This window comes from Aquarana catesbeiana, linkage group LG06, assembly GCF_042186555.1.
Source record: "Aquarana catesbeiana isolate 2022-GZ linkage group LG06, ASM4218655v1, whole genome shotgun sequence".
NCBI classification, from domain to species: Eukaryota; Metazoa; Chordata; class Amphibia; order Anura; family Ranidae; genus Aquarana; species Aquarana catesbeiana.
Genome location: NC_133329.1, coordinates 20,742,011 through 20,766,976, shown reverse-complemented (window position 1 = coordinate 20,766,976; position 24,966 = coordinate 20,742,011). Strand labels below are relative to the sequence as shown.

The 24,966-nt window shown below is 45.2% G+C and overlaps 1 protein-coding gene across 1 annotated transcript in view; it reads right to left on the bottom strand.

Moving 5' to 3' along the window:
* Positions 1-24,966, bottom strand: part of LOC141148217 (kinesin-like protein KIF13A) — a 74,052-nt gene that overhangs the window by 12,418 nt on the left and 36,668 nt on the right. Inside the window, exons 4-8 of the mRNA XM_073635456.1 lie at positions 20,929-21,153; positions 20,679-20,707; positions 16,606-16,629; positions 11,175-11,198; positions 5,442-5,676 (exon numbers count right to left, since the gene is read on the bottom strand). Coding sequence (XP_073491557.1) covers positions 5,442-5,676; positions 11,175-11,198; positions 16,606-16,629; positions 20,679-20,707; positions 20,929-21,153 — 537 coding nt within the window. The remainder of the gene's footprint in view (positions 1-5,441; positions 5,677-11,174; positions 11,199-16,605; positions 16,630-20,678; positions 20,708-20,928; positions 21,154-24,966) is intronic.

The following is a 24,966-nucleotide window of genomic DNA, read 5'->3' as shown; positions in this document are numbered from 1 at the left end:
AGAGACAACCCCCTCTTCCCAAAAAAAGATGAGGGTGGGGGATGTAGTCTCAGGGTTGGCGGGGAAATTGGCGGTGGAGGTGATTTGTCAGGCAAATGGCTGGTGTTAGTACATAAAATCAATCATCCTGACACCATGCTTGATATGGTGTCAGGATTAAGGATGAGCTCCGGCGTGTTCGCATGCTGCACGTGCCGATCCCGCCAGGAAGTCGGCACGGCGCAGCGCTAATCACAGGCAGTGAGACATTTCCCGATGTGTGGCTGCAGAGCTCGGGAAATGTCTCGCTGCCTGTGATTAGTGCTGCGCCGTGCCGACTTCCTGGTGGGATCGGCACGTGCAGCATGCGAACACGCCGGAGCTCATCCTTAGTCAGGATGATCAAATTCCATTATTTCAGTTACTACATTGTAATATATAGTGAAATAGTTCAACTCACCATGATGCAGAATCAGTGGGACCTGAGCTTGTCACTTGCCACCAGATGTAGCATATCACTTTCCACAGTTGCCTGCCGCTAGATGCAGCATGTCACTTGCCACCAGCAGCCTGCCACCAGATACAGTGTGCCACTTGCCACCAGATACAGTGTGCCACTTGCCACCAGATACAGTGTGCCACTTGCCACCAGATACAGTGTGGCACTTGCTACCCACAGCCTGCCACAGATACAGTGTGCCACTTGCCACCATCAGCCTGCCACCAGATACAATGTGCCAATTGCCACCAGCAGCCTGCCACCAGATACAGTGGGCCACTTGCCAACAGCAGCCTTTCACCAGATACAGTGCGCCACTTACCAACCACAGCCTGTCACCAGATACAGTGTGCCACTTGCTACCGACAGCCTGTCACCAGATACAGTGTGCCACTTGCCACCAGCAGCCTGCCACTAGATACAGTGTGCCACTTGCCACCAGATACATTGTGCCACTTGCCACCAGATACAGTGTGCCACTTGCCACCAGCAGCCTGCCACCAGATACAGTGTGTCACTTTCCACCAGCAGCCTGTCACCAGATACATTGTGCCACTTGCCACCAGATACAGTGTGCCACTTGCCACCAGATACAGTGTGCCACTTGCCACCAGCTCCCTGCCACCAGATACAGTGTGCCACTTGCCACCAGCAGCCTTCCATCAGATACATTGTGCCACTTACCAACCACAGCCTACCACCAGATACAGTGTGTCACTTACCACCAGTAGCCTTCCACCAGATAGTGTGCCACTTGCCACCAGCAGCCTGCCATCAGATACAGTGTGCCACTTGCCACCAGCAGCCTGCCACCAGATACAGTGTGCCACTTGCCAACCACAGCCTGCCACCAGATACAGTGTGCCACTTGCCTCCAGCAGCCTGCCACCAGATACAGTGTGCCACTTGCCAACCACAGCCTACCACCAGATACAGTGTGTCACTTACCACCAGCAGCCTTCCACCAGATAGTGTGCCACTTGCCACCAGCAGCCTGCCACCAGATACAGTGTGCCACTTGCCACCAGCAGCCTGCCACCAGATACAGTGTGCCACTTGCCACTAGTGTGCCACTTGCCACCAGCAGCCTGCCACCAGATACAGTGTGCCACTTGCCAACCACAGCCTACCACCAGATACAGTGTGTCACTTACCACCAGCAGCCTTCCACCAGATAGTGTGCCACTTGCCACCAGCAGCCTGCCACCAGATACAGTGTGCCACTTGCCACTAGCAGCCTGCCACCAGATACAGTGTGTCACTTGCCACTGACAGCCTGTCACCAGATACAGCGTGTCACTTGCCACCAGCAGCCTGACCCCAGATACAGTGTGCCACTTGCCACCAGCAGCCTGCCACCAGATACAGTGTGCCACTTGCCAACCACAGCCTACCACCAGATACAGTGTGTCACTTACCACCAGCAGCCTTCCACCAGATAGTGTGCCACTTGCCACCAGCAGCCTGCCACCAGATACAGTATGCCACTTGCCACCAGCAGCCTGCCACCAGATACAGTGTGCCACTTGCCAACCACAGCCTACCACCAGATACAGTGTGCCACTTGCCACCAGATAGTGTGCCACTTGAAACCAGCAGCCTGCCACCAGATACAGTGTGCCACTTGCCAACCACAGCCTACCACCAGATACAGTGTGTCACTTACCACCAGCAGCCTTCCACCAGATAGTGTGCCACTTTCCACCAGCAGCCTGCCACCAGATACAGTGTGCCACTTGCCACTAGCAGCCTGCCACCAGATACAGTGTGCCACTTGCCACTGACAGCCTGTCACCAGATACAGCGTGTCACTTGCCACCAGCAGCCTGACCCCAGATACAGTGTGCCACTTGCCACCAGCAGCCTGCCACCAGATACAGTGTGCCACTTGCCAACCATAGCCTACCACCAGATACTGTGTGTCACTTACCACCAGCAGCCTTCCACCAGATAGTGTGCCACTTGCCACCAGCAGCCTGCCACCAGATACAGTGTGCCACTTGCCAACCACCAGATACAGTGTGCCACTTGCCAACCACCAGATACAGTGTGCCACTTGCCACCAGATAGTGTGCCACTTAAAAGCAGCAGCCTGCCACCAGATACAGTGTGCCACTTGCCAACCACAGCCTACCACCAGATACAGTGTGCCACTTGCCACCAGCAGCCTGCCACCAGATACAGTGTGCCACTTGCCACTGACAGCCTGTCACCAGATACAGCGTGTCACTTGCCAACCACAGCCTGCCACCAGATACAGTGTGCCACTTTCCACCAGCAGCCTGCCACCAGATACAGTGTGCCACTTGCCAACCACAGCCTACCACCAGATACAGTGTGCCACTTGCCACCAGCAGCCTGCCACCAGATACAGTGTGCCACTTGCCACCAGCAGCCTGCCACTCCCTCCAGGACTCTTCCAGGATGGGTAGAAGGGACAGGGCAAGCATAGTCAAACAAATCCCTGGAGCCCCCACCCCTCCTGATCTGGGATGGTATGGCTGTGTGTAAAATGAATGCCAGCAGTATTGATCAGACCAAGTTCTATAGAGGGGGGTGTGTACAGCCTTTGGGCTCACACTGGTTTGCTGCAGTTTGGGCGCACTGCTTGTGTATCTGCAGTTTAGAAATCAATAGGACTGTGGGTAAAACGCAGGAAAACTGCGGATACACCAGCAATGGGCCAAAACACAGCAAAGCAGTGTGAACCAACCTAAAAGCAAAAGGAGCCAAGTCTACATATTGACTGCAGTTATAAGAGCCATTGCTGAAGATAAAGGTAAAAGAGGAGGAGAGAAGGGAGATAAGAGTCCAGTCACTGAGCTCACACTTGGATGGTCAGAAAGTTATCACTCAGATATGTGTTTAGTTCACCTTCTATCTGCCGGCTGCAGTTGCTCTGTTTCCCAGCCCACACGGCTCCTTCACTGCACACAGAGAGAGGAGAGAGGGGAGGGGGAAGGCAGAGCCATTTGTGTAGGGGGGGAACTGTGCACTGTGACACTGTAATAAACACAGTGAGCCAACACAGATGCAGCCAGACACCCCTCCATTTACACACAGCTTCTCCTGTCCCAGAGAAGTTTATGGACATGAGAAATCAGGCTTATACTGCTGGCTGTGAGGGCCGATTTTAAGGCAGGCGCCTGGAGCTGCAGCTCCATCAGCCCCTATGTTAATCCGGCCCTGGGGTCAACAATGCCCATTTGCAGCCTCACTGTGCCCATTTGCAGCCATAGGTTCCCCGAACTTCAAACTCGGTAGTTAAGGGTTCCTAGATGCCCCCTAGCTGTAGCCAAAATTTGGGGTCTCTGAACCCAAAGGGTCCCGAAAGGACATTGCTGCAGATAGACACAGTTGACTGATTTTGGGGCCCCATATCTCCGGGCCACTTAGTGCTAGGAACCCCACATTTGGTATGCAAACCCAGTAGAACTAGCACCATCAAATATCCAAAGCTGGTATTTCTAGCACCAAGTGGCCCCAAGATACAGGGCCCCAAAAATCGGTTCAGAAAATGTCAAGCACTTTTCTGCAGCAGAGAATGACATTTTCCGAACCTATTTTGGGGCCCCGTATCTCGGGGCCACTTGGTGCTAGGAACCCCAGTTTTGGATGTTATGGTACCAGGTCCAATGGGTTTGCACAACAAATTTAGGGTTCCTAGAACTAAGTGGCCCTGAGATACGGGGCCCCAAAGTTGGTTCAAAAAATGTCAAGCACTTTTCTGCAGCAGAGAATGGCATTTTCCGAATCGATTTTGGGGCCATGTATCTCAGGGCATCGTGGTGATAGGTACTCAAGCTTTGGATATGTTGTGGTAGAAGATCCACTGGGTTTGCACACCAATTTTGGGGTTCATAGCACCAAGTGACGCTGAGATACGGGGCCCCAAAGTTGGATCGGAAAATGAATTTTTTTGCTGCAGAAAAGTGCTTGACTCGAGTATAAGTCGAGGGGGGCACTTTCAGCACAAAAAAATGTGCTGAAAAACTCGACTTATACTCGAGTATATATGGTACTATATTTCCAAAAGTATTGGGACACCTGCCTTTAGTTGCAAAAGGGTGGACCAACGCAATATTGAACCCTACGGACGAAGACTGGGATGCCATTAAAGATCATGTGTGTGTAAAGGCAGGCATCCCAATACTTTTGACAATATTATTAGTCAGTTATTGGATCATGGTAAGTGATATTAACAAGTGAGTAATCCAGAAAAATCTGGTGGGTAAGAAGCAATGTGTCATATACAAAATCCAATGCCCTGCATGGGCACACATCTAAACATTTTAATTTATCAAAATAAACAATGTTATATTAAAACCACAGATAGGTAGCAGATGTTATCCAGTACTAGCAAATGAGTGGTAATATCAATAACAATAGCAATTACAAAAGTGCCAATAATGGCAATGTTAAAGGCAGTGGTGTCGCTAGGGGGTGGCTATTGGGGCTATAGCCCCGAATCTGGGGCCCATAGCCCAGAGTCTCTGCAGGTGTCCCCAAGGGGAGGGGAGGCCCTCTGGGGACCCTAATGCAAGGAGGAGGCTCTATGGGGACCCTGATTTTAAGGGGGAAGCTCTTTGGGGACCCTAATGTAAGGGGGGCTCTCTGGAAACCCTGATGTAAGTGGGGGGGCTCTCTGGGGATATACACACACACACATATATTACTGTATATACATGTGTATGCCCGCCCAAGCGTATGACTTTCTTTACTACACTGCTATGGGCTCTAGCCCCAGATCTTTTGTAGACCTAGCAACGCCCCTGGTTAAAGGTAACAGGGACCATGTTTTTTAGATATTTAGTTAGGGTTAAAATGTTAGGTTAATGTTAGGGGGTGAGGCTTTCTTACCTGATTGGTGGTTGAAATGACATTAGGATGTTAAATCTTATATGAAATTTCACTGATTGGGTGTACATGTATTTAATAAATATATATATTATAAAATCCTTACCGAGACGACTTCTGTACTGTTGTATCAGTTGAACATCTTTGGCATCTATTTCATTGATTTGCCCTCTCTTGTTGGTGAAGTACAAAATACCAAAGGTGCTGGTTGGGTCATTGCTAATATCAGAATGTCTGACATCTGAAACATGATCCCCGAATTGATCTGAATGGAGCAGTTCTGTTATCCAGGAATAATCGCTAATTGCTGATCTGGAGAACATCCCAAGGGTGTACTTTGACTAAAATAAAGAAATGAATATACAAATATTACTATGTATGGAAAACATTTAGTAGTCTTGTAATCTGTACAAATATTTTCATACAAATTTTATTTATTTATTTTTTTATTTAAAGCGCCCCATCCCTCCATGAAGAAGTGAATGCATACGTAAGTTACCCCCCCCCCTGCAAACGCAAACAGTGTTTAAACCAAACATGTGAGGTATCACCGCAATTGTTAGAGTGAGAGCAATAATTCTGGCACCAAGCCTCCTCTGTAATGCCCTGTACACAAGATAGGATTTTCCAACAACAGAACCGTGGTGGATCTTTTTCCGAAGGATGTTGGCTCAAACTTGTCTTGCATACACACGGTCACACAAATCTTGTCGGAAATTCCGAACGTCAAGAACGTGGTGACGTACAACACGTACGACAAGCAGAGAAAAATGAAGTTCAATAGCCAGTGCGGCTCTTCTGCTTGATTCTGAGCATGCGTGGAGTTTTTTGCGTCTGACTTTTGTACACACGCTCAGAATTTCCGACAACAATGTTTGTTGTCGGAAAATTTGAGAACCTGCTCTCAAACATTTGTTGGCGGAAATTCCGCCAACAAATGTTCGATGGAGCATACAAACAGTCGGACTTTCCGACAACAAGCTCACATCCAACATTTGTTATATAGAGAGAATCTTGCGAGCCACAATAATCCGATGCCCTACTGGACAACAAAAACAGTTATGAAACTAAATACCCAGCTGCAAACGCAGATCACGTTTTTCATGACCGTGCAATAGATATAATTAAAGAAAAATGCGCTGCGCTTAGGTGTACATCAATACATGTGTTTTCCCTATCGGTATCATATACAAAGGTGCTGTGCGCATGCGATTCAGAACAAAAATAATACCATATATCCAAAAGGATGTGCTACCAAATTCCACATCCAAAGTGCAATGTGCTTAATAACAAATGAACTCTATATGCATAAAAAAATCGTGCTACTGAATGTTGCATCCAAAGTGCATTGGGCTTACTCCTAATATATCCATAAAAACTGCATAGCTCATATAATCAATTAAATCGAACTAACAAAAAAAATGTGCCAAAGAAATATATCAAAAGGCCATGCGTATTATATCCAAAGTGCAGTGTGCAAATAATATTCTACATCTATCCATAAATATACTCCCATTGATTAATAGTATTAAATAAATCTAAGTGAACCAAAACATGCGCTATAAATATGGTATCTTATGCTAATAAACTGCAATAAATCATACAGGTGATAGGTGAAATCAAAACCATATATAAGTGATATGCAATGCTTGAAATAATAATGTCCTTATCCGTGATAAAAATCTTTCAAGATAATATCCCACAGCAATGTGCAGTGAAAAAGTTCCAAAGGTAAAACTGCAGTGCAAAAAAGTGTTTCACAGTGTTTCACAGAGAAATTCAATCGCTGAACCCCAGTGCCCAGATCATGCCGTGATGTGCCTTGGTGACCCCCAAAGTAGTTGCGCTCACCTTAGAGCGTGTGACACAGGGTTTAGCTGCGTCTGTACACGCTATGGAGCCACCTCTGGGCTCAGTAACAGGAAAACAGATGATCTCCAACCAGGCTCTTTAGGCTCCACAGACATCAAACCCATAAAAAAGAAGGGACAGGGATGTAGTCTCACACAGGGCAGACAGCTTTTCAGACAGGTCTGTCTTGATGCAGCAACAGCAAGCTGCACACACTCCACCTTCCTCCAGTGGTGGAGTGTGACGTACGTCGGGACTATAAACGGGGCAGTAGCCAATAGCTTTCATCTCTTTATTTATTCTGAGCATGCGTGGCACTTTGTCCGTCGGATTTGTGTACACACGATCGGAAATTCCGACAACAGATTTTGTTGTCGGAAAATTTTATAGCCTGCTCTCAAACTTTGTGTGTCGGAAATTCCTATGGAAAATGTGTGATGGAGCCTACACACGGTCGGAATTTCCGACAACAAGGTCCTATCACACATTTTCCGGCTGAAAATCCGACCGTATGTACAGGGCATTAGACTAGGAATTTCTATTTTAGGTCTTCTGGTGATAGAATTGGATTTATGCAATTCAACACTATCTGGGACAATAATGTTGTTTTTATCTCTGGGTTAAATCTATATACAGTATAATTAGTCCATAATGGGATGTGTCCCTGGTATGGATCATTATGTTAACCACTTGTCCTGTTTAGGTTTTACACCCATCATGACCAGGGCATTTTTTGCTTTTCAGCACTGCGCTACTTTAACTGGCAGTCGCTCACTGTACCCAAATAATAATTATACCACACAAATAGAGCCTTCTTTTGGTGGTATTTGATCACTACTGGGTTTTTTACTTTTTTTATATAAACAAAAAAAAGAAAGATATTTACATTCCTTGGAAAACCAAAAAAAAAGAAATAGGACAGTGTACACATAAAAGAATAAAAATTCAAAAAAATATATATATTTTTAAAAAGAATGTAAGCGAACGCATACGTAAGTCGCCCCCGTAATGTAAACAGTGTTTAAACCACACATGTGAGGTATTGCCGCAATTGTTATGCCCCGTACACATGGTCGGACTTTCCGGCATACTTGGTCCAGCGGACCAGAGTGTGCCGGACAATCCGCCCGTGTGTAGGCGCCGGCGGACTTTTCCAGCGGACTTTTTCCTAAAAGCCCGCCGGACCTAGATTTGAAACAAGTTTTAAATCTTTCCGTCGGACTCAGTTTCGGGTGGAAAGTCTGCTTGTCTTTGTGCTGGTCTGACGGAAAGTCCGCTCGTGTGTATGCTGGTCCAAAGGACCAGATACAACGCGAGGGCAGGGTATTGCATTTCGCGCTCGCTGCAATAGGAAAAACAAATTTTCCTATTGCGGCGAGCGCGGGGCACACCAGGCCCTTAGGTCTGGTATGGATTATAAAGGGAACCCCCTACGCCAAAAAAAGACGTGGGGTCCCCCCTAAAATCCATACCAGACCCCGATCCGAGCACGCAGCCTGGCCGGTCAGGAAAGGGGGTGGGGACGAGCGAGCGCCCCCCCCTCCTAAATCGTACCAGGCCGCATGCCCTCAACATGGGGGGTGGGTGCTTTGGGGGAGGGGGGCGCCCTGCGGGCCCCCCCCCCCAAGCACCTTGTCCCCATGTTGATGAGGACAAGGGCCTCTTCCCGACAACCCTGGCCGTTGGTTGTCGGGGTCTGCGGGCGGGGGGCTTATCAGAATCTGGGAGCCCCCTCTAATAAGAGGGCCCCCAGATCCCGGCCCCCCACCCTATGTGAATGAGTATGGGGTACATGGTACCCCTACCCATTCACCTAGGGAAAAAGTGTAAATAATAAAACACTACACAGGTTTTTAAAATATTTTATTAAACAGCTCGGGGGGGATCTTCCTCCGGCTTCGGGGGTCTTCTTCCGGCTTTGGGGGTCCCTCCGGTTCATCTTCTCCCGGCGTCCGGTTGGTTCTTCGGCCGGCTCCTCCGCTGTCTTCAGGTAGCTCTCTTGCCAGCAGAGGTCCGGACTTCTGGGCTTCTTGTCTTCTGGGCTTCTTGTCTTCTCTTCTCTTCTCCAGATGTTTACACGATGCTCTCTCCGGCTGGACTGCTCTCCGAGGGCTGCGTTGTGACTTATATAGGCGGAGACCCCGCCCCCTTTTGATGTCACAGTCCCTGGGCATGCTGGGACTGTGACGTTTTAGGGGGCGTGGTCACTGGGTGATGTTGATGTTGAACCAACCGGATGCCGGGAGAAGATGAACCGGAGGGACCCCCGAAGCCGGAAGAAGACCCCCGAAGCCGGAGGAAGATCCCCCCGAGCTGTTTAATAAAATATTTTAAAAACCTGTGTAGTGTTTTATTATTTACACTTTTTCCCTAGGTGAATGGGTAGGGGTACCATGTACCCCATACTCATTCACATAGGGTGGGGGGCCGGGATCTGGGGGCCCCCTTATTAAAAGGGGCTCCCAGATTCCGATAAGCCCCCCACCCGCAGATCCCGACAACCAACGGCCAGGGTTGTCGGGAAGAGGCCCTTGTCCTCATCAACATGGGGACAAGGTGCTTTGGCATTGGGGGGCCCCACAGGGCGCCCCCCTCCCCCAAAGCACCCACCCCCCATGTTGAGGGCATGCGGCCTGGTACGGTTTAGGAGGGGGGGCGCTCGCTCGTCCCCACCCCCTTTCCTGACCGGCCAGGCTGCGTACTCGGATCGGGGTCTGGTATGGATTTTAGGGGGGACCCCACGCCGTTTTTTCGGCGTAGGGGGTTCCCTTTATAATCCATACCAGACCTAAGGGCCTGGTATGACCCGCGACGGGGCTCGCAAGGTGTCAATCTCGCCGATAAAAGCGGCAAGATTGACATCCTTTTCTAGTCCCGTCGCACCTGAGTCACGTTCAAAATGAACGGACTTGTCCGTGTGTGGGCAAGTCCGTTCATTCTGGAAGTCCGCCGTAACTCCGGCGAAAGTCCGTCGGAAAGACGGGCGGACTTAGCCCGCCGCAATAGTCCGGGCGTGTGTGGGCAAGTCCGTCCGTTTTAAAGTCCGGCGCACCTGGCGGACAAAGTCCGTCAAAAAGTGTGCCGGACCAAGTAGGACAGAAAGTCCGACTGTGTGTACGGGGCATTAGAGTGAGAGCAATAATTCTGGTACTAGACCGCCTCTGTAACTCTAAATTGGTAACCATTAAAATGTTTTACAGCAACGTCTATGGAGATTTCTAAGTATCGTAGCTTGTCCTCCATTCAACGAAGGTGCACAATTTTAAAGCGTGACATGTTAGGTATCTATTTACTTGGAGTAACATCATCTTTCACATTATTCAAAAAATTGGGCTACCTTTACTGTTTTTTTTAAATTTTTTTTTATTTATGAAAGTGTATTTTTTCCCCAAAAAAATTTTGAAAGACCACTGCACAAATACAGTGTGACACAAAATATTGCATCAACCACCATTGTATTCTCTAGTGTCTTTGCTAAAAAATGTATATAATGATTGGGGGGTTCTAAGTAATTTTTTAGCAAAAAATACTGATTTTAACTTGTAAGCGACAAGTGTCAGAAAAAGGCTTAGTCTTCAAGTGGTTAGGGCATGGAGTGAAAGCATTATTCAGTACACTGTGACTGATGACACCATTCTCACTATGAGAAAGTATTTAGCGTTAATGTACATTTAAAAGAACATAAGTGCAACAATTTAGATTTATGGAGCATTCTGAATATTTCCATACAGCTATCTACATATCTCTCTACAGCACATGTGGACACAGTGTTAGGATTGTCTTGATGAGATCAGTTTGAGGTGTTTCTGAGATCATTCAGAATTCATTGGCCAGTACACATGACCTGCAGTTGTGCAGTTGACTTGCTTCAGGTCATGCATTCATATAGGGCTATATTGAGGCAAACAAATTCATCACAGGCCTAACAAATGATAGGAAAATTGGAGCAGATAAGGCGAGTTATAGATAGGAAGTAGACTTTACTTACCTGGGCTGTAAAATTCCCAGTGGCCTGATGAAGAAATAAAGGTGAATTGGTGATCAGGATTAGAATAGAACTAAAGGCAAAACTAAATAAAGTATTTTCATTATATAACTATGTGGTTGCTGTGTGAGACTGGAATGATCCCACAATGGAAAATGTGAGTAAATGTGAGAATTAGTGGCCCAAGAGTGAGAGAGAAAAAAGGTTCCTTTGTGTAGACGGGGAAACAGACAAAGTACCCAACACAAAGGAACCACACACAGTCTTATGGAGCACTAATATAACTTGTAAACAGGATAGCAGAAACACCACAAGCAATGTTTTGACACTGATATAAGGCAATCAAGAAATAAAGCTGTCACTGTGTTATGTGTCTCACAATTTGTGTTACTAGAGGATGGCTTCTGCTGTTGGGGTAGTGGTATACTGATTATCAAATTGCACTTCTTGTGTGAAGGAGACATCACACTCCTTTACCGGACACCCGATAGTATCCCAAACAGAAGGAGACCTCCCTGATGTCAGCAGGAGTGACAAGAGGGAGATATTGACTGAGAGAGCACAATTATCTGTCAAAAAGGATATGCAGAGACATGGCTTAAGTCAATAAGTTCATGGGAGGAGCAAAGTGTTCAAGGTTCAAGACAAACAAGGCTTAAAGCAGGATCATTCAAGGAATTGTCCCAGGAGCTGTCCAGCATTCCAGGTATCACAGCAAGAAAAGACATCATCGGCCACAGCAGAGATTGCTGGTTCAGACCCAGGTTCTGACAGCCCTCTTTCAGCCTGTAAGTGGCAGTGAACTGTTGTTACAGGGGGAATGGATCTTCTCTTCTGGGTTCCAGTGGCCATCTTGGCGAGGACAATTTTCCAATTGGACACTTAAATTCCATGAGATCTCAGGCAGTCATCTTGATGGGGGACTTGATAAATAGGGTGCCCTACATCATTCTGGCATGGCTAAAATTAGTGAACAGGTACCCGTTGGTTAGGACAAGTAAAAAGTGTAGGGTAGGCTTTTTGGTGAGTTGGGATAGATCAAGGAGGTCTCCTGTTTGGGATACCATCAGGTGTCTGATAAAGGAGTGTGACGTCTCCTTCACACATTCAACACTCTCCTCTTTTGAATTGTCTACTACTGAAGGGGTTACAAAACTTTTCTCAGATGCCCATCCAAGCAATTGTCCCTTGGATCCTGTTCCCTCACAACTACTGGGGTCACCCTCTTCTTCTATCCTATGCTCCCTCACTCACATCTTCAATCTCTCCCTCTGTAGTGGCACCTTCCCCTCCCTTCTAAAACATGCGCAGATCACTCCCATACTTAAAAAGCCGTCACTGGACCCCACCAACCTGAACAACTTAAGACCCATCTCATTGCTCCCATTCACCTCTAAATTTCTAGAACGCTTAGTCGACAACCGTCTTAGCTCCTACCTCAGTGAAAATAACCTTCTTGACCCCTTACAGTCTGGCGTTCGCTCACAGCACTCCACAGAAACTGCCTTACTAAATCTCACTAACGATTTACTAACTGCTAAAACCAACAGCCAGTACTCCATACTCCTACTACTTGACCTCTCTACGGCCTTTGATACTGTTGACCACTCACTCCTTCTCAATAAACTCTATTCCCTTGGCCTCCAAGATCCTGCTCTATCCTGGTTCTCTGTCTACCTATCACAGCGCACCTTCAGTGTTACCTACAACTCTGTCTCCTCCTCTCCATTGCCCCTTTATGTGGGGGTCCCCCAAGGCTCTGTTCTTGGACCCCTTCTCTTCTCTATCTACACCTCCTCCCTTGGTCATTGTTAACCGCCCGCGCCTTCCAATACCACTTATACACAGATGACACCCAAATCTATCTGTCTACTCCTTACCTCACTCCTTCAGTCTCCTCTTGCATTACTAACTTACTAACTGACATATTAGCATGGATGTCGCACTTTCTTAAACAAAATCTCTCCAAAACGGAGCTATTAATATTCCCCCGCCCGTGCCCCCCTCCATGACTTTTCCATCAAAATCAACAATGCAACTATCAGTCCCTCCCCTAATGCCAGGGTACTAGGTGTAATCCTAGACTCTGACTTGTCATTTCAACCCCAAGTCCAATCGTTGTCAAATGTTTGTAGAATTCACCTCCGTAACATCTCTAAAATGCGCCCCTTTTTAACAAATGAAACCACCAAGCTCCTCATTCACTCCCTTGTTATTTCTTGCCTTGACTATTGCAACTCCCTTCTCATTGACCTGCCTCTCCATAGGCTCCTCCCCTCTTCAGTCTATCATGAATGCTGCTGCCAGACTTATCCACCTTACAAACCGCTCAGTGTCTGCGAACCCTCTACTCCAATCCCTACACTGGCTTCCATTCAGTGTCCACCAACCCTCTCCTCCAATCCCTACACTGGCTCCCAATCGCCCAGTGAATTAAATTCAAAATGCTAACCACAACATACAAAGCCATTCATAACTCTGCCCCAAGCTACATCCTGTCCGGCTATCCCCTACTCTTGCTACCTTCAGGCAATCCCTGAAAACTCATCACTTCAGGGAAGCCTATCACGTCTCCAACTAATCTCCTACCACTTCCATCAGCTCATTCCCCACGGTTACAAACTTTTGTACCACCTGCCCCACCCTTTTAGATTGTAAGCTCTTCTGAGCAGGGCCCTCTTAATCCTCTTGTATTCTATTGTATTATAACTGTATTGTCTCCCTTTATATTGTAAAGCACTGCGTAAACTGTTGGGGCTATATAAATCCTGTATTATAATAATAATAATAATAATAATAATGACTTGTGTCTACTGCATTTCAGCATCTCTTACAAATCTCTAACAATGTGTGTTTGGACAGGGAAAGGAGAAGCAGCAAGTTGATTAAAGCTCTCAGTCACTCTGTTCTCTCCTCCTATCAGCATGATCATTGTTAGTGCATGAGCACTGCAGCACATCTCCTTCTGCTGTTTTCCCTACCCCAGTCAGAAATTAATAGAGAGGAGACAAATAAATATACACTTCATAGGGTGTTAATTAGTTTTGCCCAAACAGCCCAGAGCAATCCCTTCACTTTAATGCTCCCAGCAGTACATTCTCATCCTTCCTTCACTTTTACACTGCTATATTGAACCATTAAAATCAAGGAAAGAAAAACCCTTCAGATAGAGTTCACACAGCTGTTTTTATGCAGAGTGGAGTCTTTTTACATAATAAAGTTACATAATAGCCATATAAAGACAGGATGATGATTAAACAACGGTATGTAAAATGGTATGATGAATGTTGGAGCGGATTAAAAACCTGTTATCGTGCACTCTCGCCAACTCCAGCAGTAAGGGCAATGGATTGAATCCCAGCGCCAAAATATTCCCTCATTAAAGAGGAAGTAAACACTGATGGCTTTTACTTCCTCTTTATTCCCCTGCAAAGTAAAAGCATAATGGGCTAGTATGCAAACGAAGCCCGCGATGTCCGCGATGTCCCCGCTGGCGAAAGCATTCATCTTTGCCCCTCTTCCTTCCGGGGGCTCTGTGACTCTAGCTCTGTTACTGGCCGGAGTCGCATGACGTCACTCCCGCTCATGCGTGCAGAAGCTGGCGGTCACAGCATGGGCCCTATAGATTGTGCCCTTTCTAAAGTGTGTATGCACAATGCAAGCGTACAGTATATGGTAAATCTCTCCTAAACCGTGCAAGTTTAGGAGACATTTCCAGTACGTACAGGTAAGACTTATCATAGGCTTACCTGTAGGGAAATGTTGTCTGTAAGGGTTTACAACCACTTGAAATCTCTGATCCCATTTGAATGAAGTCCTCTATCTGCTGTAGCAGTGTCTCTCTAAAGGGGGGCTTGGAAAAGTCCTGTTCAGGGTTTACAGCTCTGATACTTGTTCCAGTTTGGGTTTTATTCCTCTTCCTGGGGGCAATTTATACTCACCTGAGACATTCAGGCAGAGCTCTCATACCTGGGGAATAGACAAGTCCTGTCTGAGAGAGCTGCAAGGTTGGTGAAAAGCAAACAAGCTGTGTATGTGGAGGCTAACAAGCATTAGGCTTGCTCAGCATGATAGTAAGGAATGGTAGTTTGTGTACTTGGTGCCAGGACACAGCTAGGATTTTCTTTAGTAGCTTTTGCCCTTTGTTTATCTTCTGGAACACTGTACACCACCTGTAAATAGACTTGTATATAGCACCAATAAACACACCACTGTTTGATTCCACTCCATTGAACTGGTATCTGTGCCTGGAAGCGTGCTCACCCCAGGGAGTTTTTGTACCTGTTACCTATCCCCAGCTCACACCACCTAGAATGCACACTATACTATCACCAGGACTTAAATGTTTGGTCTCAGCCTGGTGCAGTGTTACAACTGCAGACTGATATCCATCCACAGGAGCTTGCCTGATCTCGGCCAGCAATGCTGGCTTTTCATTGGCGTTACCAGCTTGTTATCAGCTGTGCTCAGTTCTCTGACAAGTGAATATTTATAAAAGAAGAGAAAAAAAAATTCACTACGAGGGTATAAACAGCAGCCAGCACCTCAATTGATATAAAATGATCAAAATTGCGTTTATAGAAATAGTGCAGTGCTAAAAAATGAGAACAAACTATGTATGTGTACATTCATATGAAGTATCACTACACAATTGTGAAAACATAGGAAGTAAGTATGCATGTACACATACATGGTTTGTTCTCATTTTTAGCGCTGTACTATTTCTATGTGAATATCTTTGTCTACATCTTTAAAATATCCATGTGGAAGCAGAGACCTGAACAGTGACTCATTCTAAAGATGTCTACACAACCATTGTGCACATGTCAGGACCTACACTACACAGCAATTGAAGTCTGTTAGAGGACATGGTGAGGACTGAATGCACACACTCCAGGAAGGTAATTACAGATTTAAGATGTAGGACCTGTACTGTATATGTCAGAGAACGAGAGATGATATGTTCGACACAGAAGAATATTTGGTCCCAACCTAGGAGTGTACTTTGAACTTGTGGTGCATTCCTCTATAGCGGTGGTCCTCACCCTTACTCAGCATTGCAGATATGGTAAGTGCTTTATGATAGCTGATATATATTGATATGAACTTTGTGACAATCCTGACATTGTGCAGCTATGCAATTATCTTCATTTTTGTTGAGCTGCACATATATACAGTATATGCATGTTTTAATTCTTCCCACAGATGTACCTTTATGTAGAGTTACAATCATGTATCTGATACACTGGTCATAATGATGATGCACACCACTAATGGCCCCACCTTTACTCCACCACCTGTCCCAACCCCATTCCCATGTCCACTGATTTACAAACATTCCCAGGTTTGCAATTGTTTACAAATGTCTATACAGAACCGTATCCATTTATTTATGTTAATATTAAATTGGATGAAGAAGAGAGGTAGTACTTACCCAGATTTGATACATTACAGAAACCTAATTAAAAAACAGACATGAATTGGTGAGAAGGCACACTGCTGATATAAAATAAAAGCTACCAACTAAGAATATGTAACAAGTACTAGTATAAGTTTCCTTTTAAGTGTAAATATTGGCACATTACAAATAAAGATGTACATGATGATGCAGTCTATTGAGATTGGAACGTGGTGGGATCACACTGGGTTTTGACTCATTTGGTTCAAGGCAGACATTGTGGCGCAGCTGTTATCGTTTTGCATGGGACTCCCCAAAGTTCCCACTTCCCTCAGGGTGGAACAGCAAAACATCCCTCCCTTGGGAACCCTAGGCAAGGCCCAGCCTGACCTAACCAGAATACAGCACAATTATTGAGTCCACACTCTAGGCCTGTGTTAGTCCCTCTGTCCCTGCACACAGATTTACAATCAAGAGTAGGGATGAGCTGAACATTCCCCGGTTCCGTTCGTACCAGAACATGCAAATAGGCAAAAAATTTGGAGGAACACACGAACACTGAACACAAACAGGGGACATGTATCAATGCAAAATCTTTTTTTTAAATGGCCGTTTTTTCGGGAGCAGTAATTTTAATATTGCTTAAAGTGAAACAATACAAATGAAATATTCCTTTAAATATTGTGCCTGGGGGGTGTCTATAGTATGCCTGTAAAGTGGCACAGTTTTCCCGTGTTTAGAAAAGTACCACAGCAAAATGACATTTCTAAAGGAAAAAAAGTCATTTAAAAGTGATCACAGCTGTAATGAATTGTCAGGTCTCTGCAATATAGATAAAACTCATTGAAAAAAATGGCATGGGTTCCCCCTCAGTCCATTACCTGGCCCCTTGGGTCTGGTATGAATTTTAAGGGGAACCCCGAACCAAAAATGTAAAAAAAAAATGTGTGAGGGTCCCTCCAAAATCCATACCAGGCCCTTCAGGTCTGGTATGGAAATGAAGGGAAACCCTGTATCAAATAAAAAAAAATTGCGTATGGGTCCCCTCAAAATCCATACCAGACCCTTATCCAAGAACACAACCTGGCAGGCTACAAGAAAAGAGGGGGGATGAGAGAGTGCCCCCCTCCTGAACCGTACCAGGCCACATGCCCTTAACATGGGGAGGGTGCTTTGGAGTAGTCCCCCAAAGCACCTTGTCCCCATGTTGATGGGGACAAGGGCCTCATCCCCACAACCCTTGCCTGGTAGTTGTGGGGGTCTGCTGGTGGGGGACTTATCGGAATCTGGAAGCCCCCTTTAACAAGGGGACCCCCAGATCCCAGGCTCCCCCCTATGTGAATTGATAATGGGTACATTGTACCTCTACCATTTCACAAAAAAGCGTCAAAAATAGTAAAAAAGACAGGAGACACTTAGGGACAAGTCCTTTATTAAAAGATAAAAAAACTAAAAATTTCCCACAATGTAGGTCCATCTCACGCCGCCCGATGAGCCGAAAAAATTTTAAAAAAGCCGCAACAGCCCTGCCTCCATGGAAGGCTCCCACCGAGTGACGCTTCTTCTTGATGACAGCTGTTATATAGCTGAGGGCGGGGCCACTCGGTGACGTAAATGGGTGACCCCACCCCCTCTGATGCCACATGAGGTCAGAGGAAGGCAGGGTCGCCCATTTATGTCACCGAGTGGCTCCGCCCTCAGCTATATAACAGCTGTCATCGAGAAGAAGAGTCACTCGGCGGGAGCCTGCCATAGAGGCGGAGGTGTTGCAGATTTTTTTTCTTTTTCCGGATCATCAGCAGCGTGAGATGGATCTACATCGTGGAACATTTTTATTTTTTTATCTTTTTATAAAGGACTTGTCCCTACATGTCTCCTGTCTTTTTTACTATTTTTGACACTTTTTTTGTGAAATGGTACGGGTACAATGTACCCATTACCAATTCACATGGGGGGGAGGCTGGGATCTGGGGGTCCCCTTGTTAAAGGGGGCTTCCAGATTCCGATAAGCCCCCCACCCACATACCCCCACAACCACTGGGCAAGGGTTGTGGGGATGAGGCCCTTGTCCCCATCAACATGGGGACAAGGTGCTTTGGGGCGCTACTCCAAAGCACCCTCCCCATGTTGAGGGCATGTGGCCTGGTATGGTTCACAAGGGGGGCGCTCTCACCCCCCTCTTTTCCTGCAGCCTGCCAGGTTGCACTCTCAAATAAGGGTCTGGTATGGATTTTGGGGGGGACCCCTACACTCATTCTCATGAGAATAACTTGCATATAAGCCTTTAAAACGAGCACTTTTGGTTTTTCATGTTAGTGTCCTATAGACTTTAACGGTGTTCCGTGGCTTTTGAATTTGCCGCGAACACTGCATATTGTTTGTTGTTCGCCGAACTTCCAAACAACCAAAGTTCAGCCTGAACTTATGCTTGGGCCGAACTGTTCACCCATCCCTAATCAAGAGAACTCCCTTCCCTAAAAGGATGACAGCCCAGGTTGGAATTCCATATTAACATGAGCTCACTCTTATTAGGGAGTAGTTCAACCCCCCTCCCCTCCCTGAAGGACAGCACACACCGCAGATCTGCATTCACTCACATGCTGTCTCCTTTGCTGGATCACACAAAAGGAATAAAAACACCAACTGCTACGCTGCCCGCCAAAAGCCTAGTTGCTCCTCTCACCAATTCTTATATGTCCTGGGTTACTTAGAGTGAGTAGCAGGAAAAGCTGCCTAACAACCAAAGTGTTGGGACATTTAATGGCATCTGAAGGGATTGCAACATAAATCACACTATAGTATCATTAACACAGCAATTTTTTTTATGATTCCCCTGTAACATAGTTTTTTTTAATCTGTTTATCGGCTTGTAGTTCTCAGTGAACTACCAGGGGCACTGTTGAGCACTGTGGTAGTTCACTACCAGTCTTCCTGTCAGCTTGTAAGTGCCAGCTTGCACGAGGTACAAGCAAACAGCTGACAGTGTGCAGGAGTCCTGCATTGCACCTGCGATCTGCTAATCAAGGGTGCAATGCTTTGTAGGCTCATGGTAAAAGAAAATGATAAATGCTCATTTTTTACCTGCAAAAAGATGTGCATTTCTTTTGGTTTTTTTTACAAGGTTATCTTCCCTTTAAGCAGTTACTGCACAAGTTTTGCACTATTTGGGAAATAAACACATGAATAAAAGATGACTATTGTAAGTTCCCCAGCAGTATTATGTGGTCTGTCCAAACTTCTGTAATGGTCATCTTGGTCTGTAAAACAAAATGGAAAACTAATGGATCTACAGGTAGGGTGAACGATGTTATGGTGGAATTACACCATTGGGGACAGTTTTCCATTATGGGGCAGCACAATGACTAATGCCCTGTACACACGATAGGATTTTCCAACGGAAAATGTGTGATAGGACCTTGTTGTCAGAAATTCCGACCGTGTATCGTCTCCATCACACATTTTCCATAGGAATTTCCGACACACAAAGTTTGAGAGCAGGCTATAAAATTTTCCACCAACAAAATCCGTTGTCGGAAATTCCGATCGTTTGTACACAAATCCGACGCACAAAGTGCCACACATGCTCAGAATAAATTAAGAGACTAAAGCTATTGGCTACTGACCCGTTTATAGTCCTGACGTACGTGTTTTATGTCACCACATTCAGAACGATCAAATTTTCCGACAACTTTGTCCGACTGTGTGTATGCAAGATAAGTTTGAGCCAACATCCGTCGGAAAAAATCCATGGATTTTGTTGTCGGAATGTCCGATCAATGTCCGACCATGTGTACAGGGCATTAGTGGCTAGCACTTCTACCTAGCAGCACTAGGGTTATTGGTTTGAATCCCAACCATAGCATTGTTTGTATGTTCTCCCTGTGCCTGTGTGGGTTTCATTCCACACTCCAAAGATGTTCTGGTTAATTGGCTCCTGTCTAAATTGGCCCTTGTATATGTATGAATGTTAGTTAGAGACCTTAGATTGTAAACTCCTTGAAGGCAGGGACTGATGTGAATGTGCAATATATAAAGTATGTAAAGCACTGTGCAAATTGAGGGTGCTATATAAGTACCTGTAATAAATAAAATAAGTATCTACTTCTTACCTTCTTTAAATTCCATTTAAAGTATTCCTCTGTAAAGAAAAAAAGACAAATATGAGACATTGTGGAAGGGTAATCAGAAAAACATATTTTCAGAAGCAGAGGCCAGCAATGGCGGTCTCTATACTTCTATGACAGGTTTTCTCATAATAAAACCACACCTAATACTGTTCTAGTTGTAATACTCATAAAAAAAAACAATGTATTTATAGGAGAATAATAGGGGAATATAATAGTGGAATGTCTCCATTACCTGCAGCCTCCTGTAGGATCTGGTAGATGTGTCGGAGTTTATTGGCCATTCTTCGTTCCGCTGATAGAGGGTTTATTTTATGTCCAATCAGTAATTTCATTTCTGCTTTGCTGAGAGTCAGGAGTTCCCAGTCTCGGTAATCCCCCGCCATCCACCATCCTGTAATCTTCCTCTCCAAATGTATATCCGCCACATCACTTATCACAACTTTTATGTTTTCTGAAACTACAGTAGATAAGACTATTGATTACACAACATGTGTAAAAACCAACAATACAATGTATAGATCTACAGTAAATAGATGGTAAAGCTGATGTTATAGTGTGTATATGGCTCTACATTCCATTTACAAATGTTTTTCAGCATCTTTCCCTCTTCCTGCCTGCAATCTGTTTATTACAATGCTCCATGCTGTGGATACATTATTAAATGTCCTCCACTTTGAGATCCAGCAGATGAAACTTTGTGCAGCTGTTTGCTCTCAACCCTGGCAGAATTGGGAAAAAATTAGTGTTTCCTGAACTTGTGACCACTGGGTCAGCTATCCTTTTGTTCAATGCATTACACACATAATTCTGCCAGTTAGAACTCCATTGAAAAATAAAACCAAAGAATTTCCAAGCTCAACTTACCAACCAGCCTGCGACCAACCGAATTAACCTGCCTAACAGTATGCGTTGAGTTTGGCAATTCTTTGGTTTTATTTTACATGCGTTTGCCCTTCCAGTGCTCCTTGCTGTGAAGACCAGTTATAGGTGTGGGCAGTGACCTTTTTTTGTATTGTTGACATATTGGTCAGGCAACGCACTGACAACTTTGCTGCCATTGTGCAATGTGCTGGGTGTTCAGTGTACTCCTGCACCTTGAAGGAGGGTTGGGCTCCCTCCAGTCATCTTCCCTTCATCTATCCATTAGAATACATGTGCTCCCACTGTGGAGACTCTTCAAAGTTAGAGTTAGGGTCTACAGGATTATTATTATTATTATACAGGATTTATATAGCGCCAACAGTTTATGCAGTGCTTTACAATATAAAAGGGAGACAATACAGTTATAATACAATAAAATACAGGAGGATTAAGAGGGCCCTGCTCAGAAGAGCTTACAATCTAATAGGGTGGCGCAGGTGGTACAAAAGGTTGTAACTGTGGGGAATGAGCTGATAGAAGTGGTAAAAGATTAACTAGATACGTGATAGGCTTTCCTGAAGAGATGAGTTTTCAGGGATCGCCTGAAGGTAGCAAGAATAGGGGATAGCTGGACAGATAGAGGTAGCGAGTTCCAGAGGATGGGAGAGGCTCTGGAGAAATCCTGGAGACGAGCATGAGAGGAGGAGACGAGAGAGCTTGAGAGTAGGAGGTCTTGAGAAGAGCGGAGAGGACGATTTGGGTGATATTTGGAGACAAGATTGGTGATGTAGCTTGGGGCAGTGAATGGCTTTGTATGTTGTGGTTAGTATTTTGAGGATACAGGGTGCCTTGCTGTGGCCAGCAGCTTATGCATGTATTTGCAAATGTGTGCAACTAAACCCCTGTTTTTAACGCATACTGTTAGGCAGGTTAATTTGGTTGGTCGCAGGCTGGTTGGTAAGTTGAGCTTGGAAATTCTTTGCTTTTATTTTACATGCGTTTGCCCTTCCAGTGCTCCTTACTGTGAAGACCAGTTATAGGTGGGGGCAGTGACCTTTTTTTGTAGAACTCCATTGACGTTGTGGGACCTCAACTTGATACTTTCTGTTTTGCATAATTCTCCATTTGGACCCATTCAGAATATTCCTTTAGTTCCCCTACTTAGAAGGTTATTATTCTGGTCAAAATTACTTTAGCTCATAGAGTTTCAGAATTGACTGCTCTTTCCTATGAGTCAAAACGAAAAAAAACAAAAAACTTTTTAATGGACTTTTAAGGCATACCTAATTGAAGTAAAAGTATTTGGAAGTATTACAGTAAAAGATTCTGTTATTTATTAAATACATTGAGTAAAAATAAACATATGAAAAAGGAATGTTTTATACTTCAATGACATTATCGCCATCTACTAGCATAACAGATATGATCCTTTTGCACCCAACACATAGATATTTATCTATATAGAGATATATATATCTCTATATAGATAGATATTATGGTGATGTGGTGGATTGACATTCCATCATATTACAATTAAAAACAAAGAAGACATGAAGAGGACTGTGTTTGCTGACTTTCTGCTTCAATATCTCAACTGTCAAAGGAAATCTTAAAACTCCCTCCCTAGGCCCCCCAGAAGGGGAATGGCTAGAGGAACTCACTGGAAAGATCCTGAGATGTTGCAGGTGAGAAGGAACCAAAGCGGGAGAAAGGCTCTGTTATAGGAGAGCTGATCTCAACTTTAAACACGTTATCAGAGTAGATACTGCACGTCCTGACATCCAGCAAACAAAACCATTCTCAGTGCTCCACTGGGACAAGGTGATTTTATGGCCCCAGCCATACTTTTTGCCTATGGTGGTTTCTTTGTTTCATCTTCGGTCATGGGAGGGGAACAATTATAACCAGAAAGCATTAAGCTTCCAAGGGGATCTAGGCATCCCAGTTGGTGGTTGGGCAATAACCCAAACCATCAGCGGGGAGTGGTCAGATACTCCGTGAGGAAAGTACTAAATTTTGGACAGCAGGCAATTCATGGATGGAGTGCCAACACATAAATATATTCTCAAAAGGGGTGGGTGTTTAGTCAAAGGGTATCTGTGCTGCCAAAAATCTTGCCAACCCACTTCCTCCAAAAAACGAGACAAAGTGGTGCCCCAAAGACTCGCCCCGGGTGTTATAGTGGGATGTCAATCTAAAGATGGGTTAATATAGCCATTAAAATCTCCCATGATCAGGATGGGAACATCAGCCTTGTCAGCCAGGTACAACAGTGTATGGAATATTACTTTGGATAAAGGTGGTGGTATGTACTGTATATACATGAAAGGACAGCAGCTGATCGGCAATAAATGAATACATAGTGGCTCTAAGAGTCTATGGAAGAGTGATATGCATGGAAATTTAATGATTGGTTGACCAGGACACTCACTCCGTGAGAAAAGGAGGTATTAGTGGAGTGAATTTAACTACCCAACCGAGAAAACCGGAGGCAGCTTAGAGTAGTGCTTGTGAGGTGAGTCTCCTGTAGACCAACAATAGCAGGATGGAATTTGCGCAAACATGTGGAAATCATAGACTGTTTTAAAGGATTCTGCACCCCCCATACATTCCATGATACAACCGGGATATCTGTCATAATACCACATAAAAGAATGTCCAAAGGATAACCCATGAACTCAAATATATACAGAAAACAGCAGAGTTGGCACTATTAATGTCCCCACTCATACTGGGCCAGTCGTATGACCGTGGAAGCAGTCTCTGCTGGAGCAGGAAGCGGAAAGTCCATGAATTTGTGATAGCAGGCCGTTCGAGGTAGAAGGAACAAGTACACCGGGAGCTGTCTCGGAGTAAACTGCGAAAACCAAAAAGAAAAATGTGGTGCAACTGCAACCTGGAGGTATAACAGAACAATACAGACATATCTGTTCTCCGTTGTGAATGCTGATACCCCACAGCCCCGTATCATAAAGCTAACAACCAATATACCAGACATTGTAAAGTCTGTAGAAGTGCCAACCGGGCACCCCAAACATAAGCCTTTGCCAATGAAAGACTAGATTAGAACAGTAGGGAGAGGGTAGAAGGAACTCTTTTTTTTCTGGTGGTGTACACAATACAGTACACCCATAGTTGTTATTACACTTCTGTTGGTGCACACAGTACCGTGCACCCATAGTGCAGTTGCTACTTCTTTTCTGGTGGTGTACACAATACAGTACACCCATAGTTGTTATTACACTTCTGTTGGTGTACACAGTACTGTGCAATCATAGTGCAGTTGCTACTACTTTTCTGGTGGTGTACACAGTACACAATACATACAGTGCACCCATAGTTGCTATTAGACTTCTGGTGGCATACACAATACTGTTCACCCCTAGTGCAGTTGCTACTACTTTTCTGG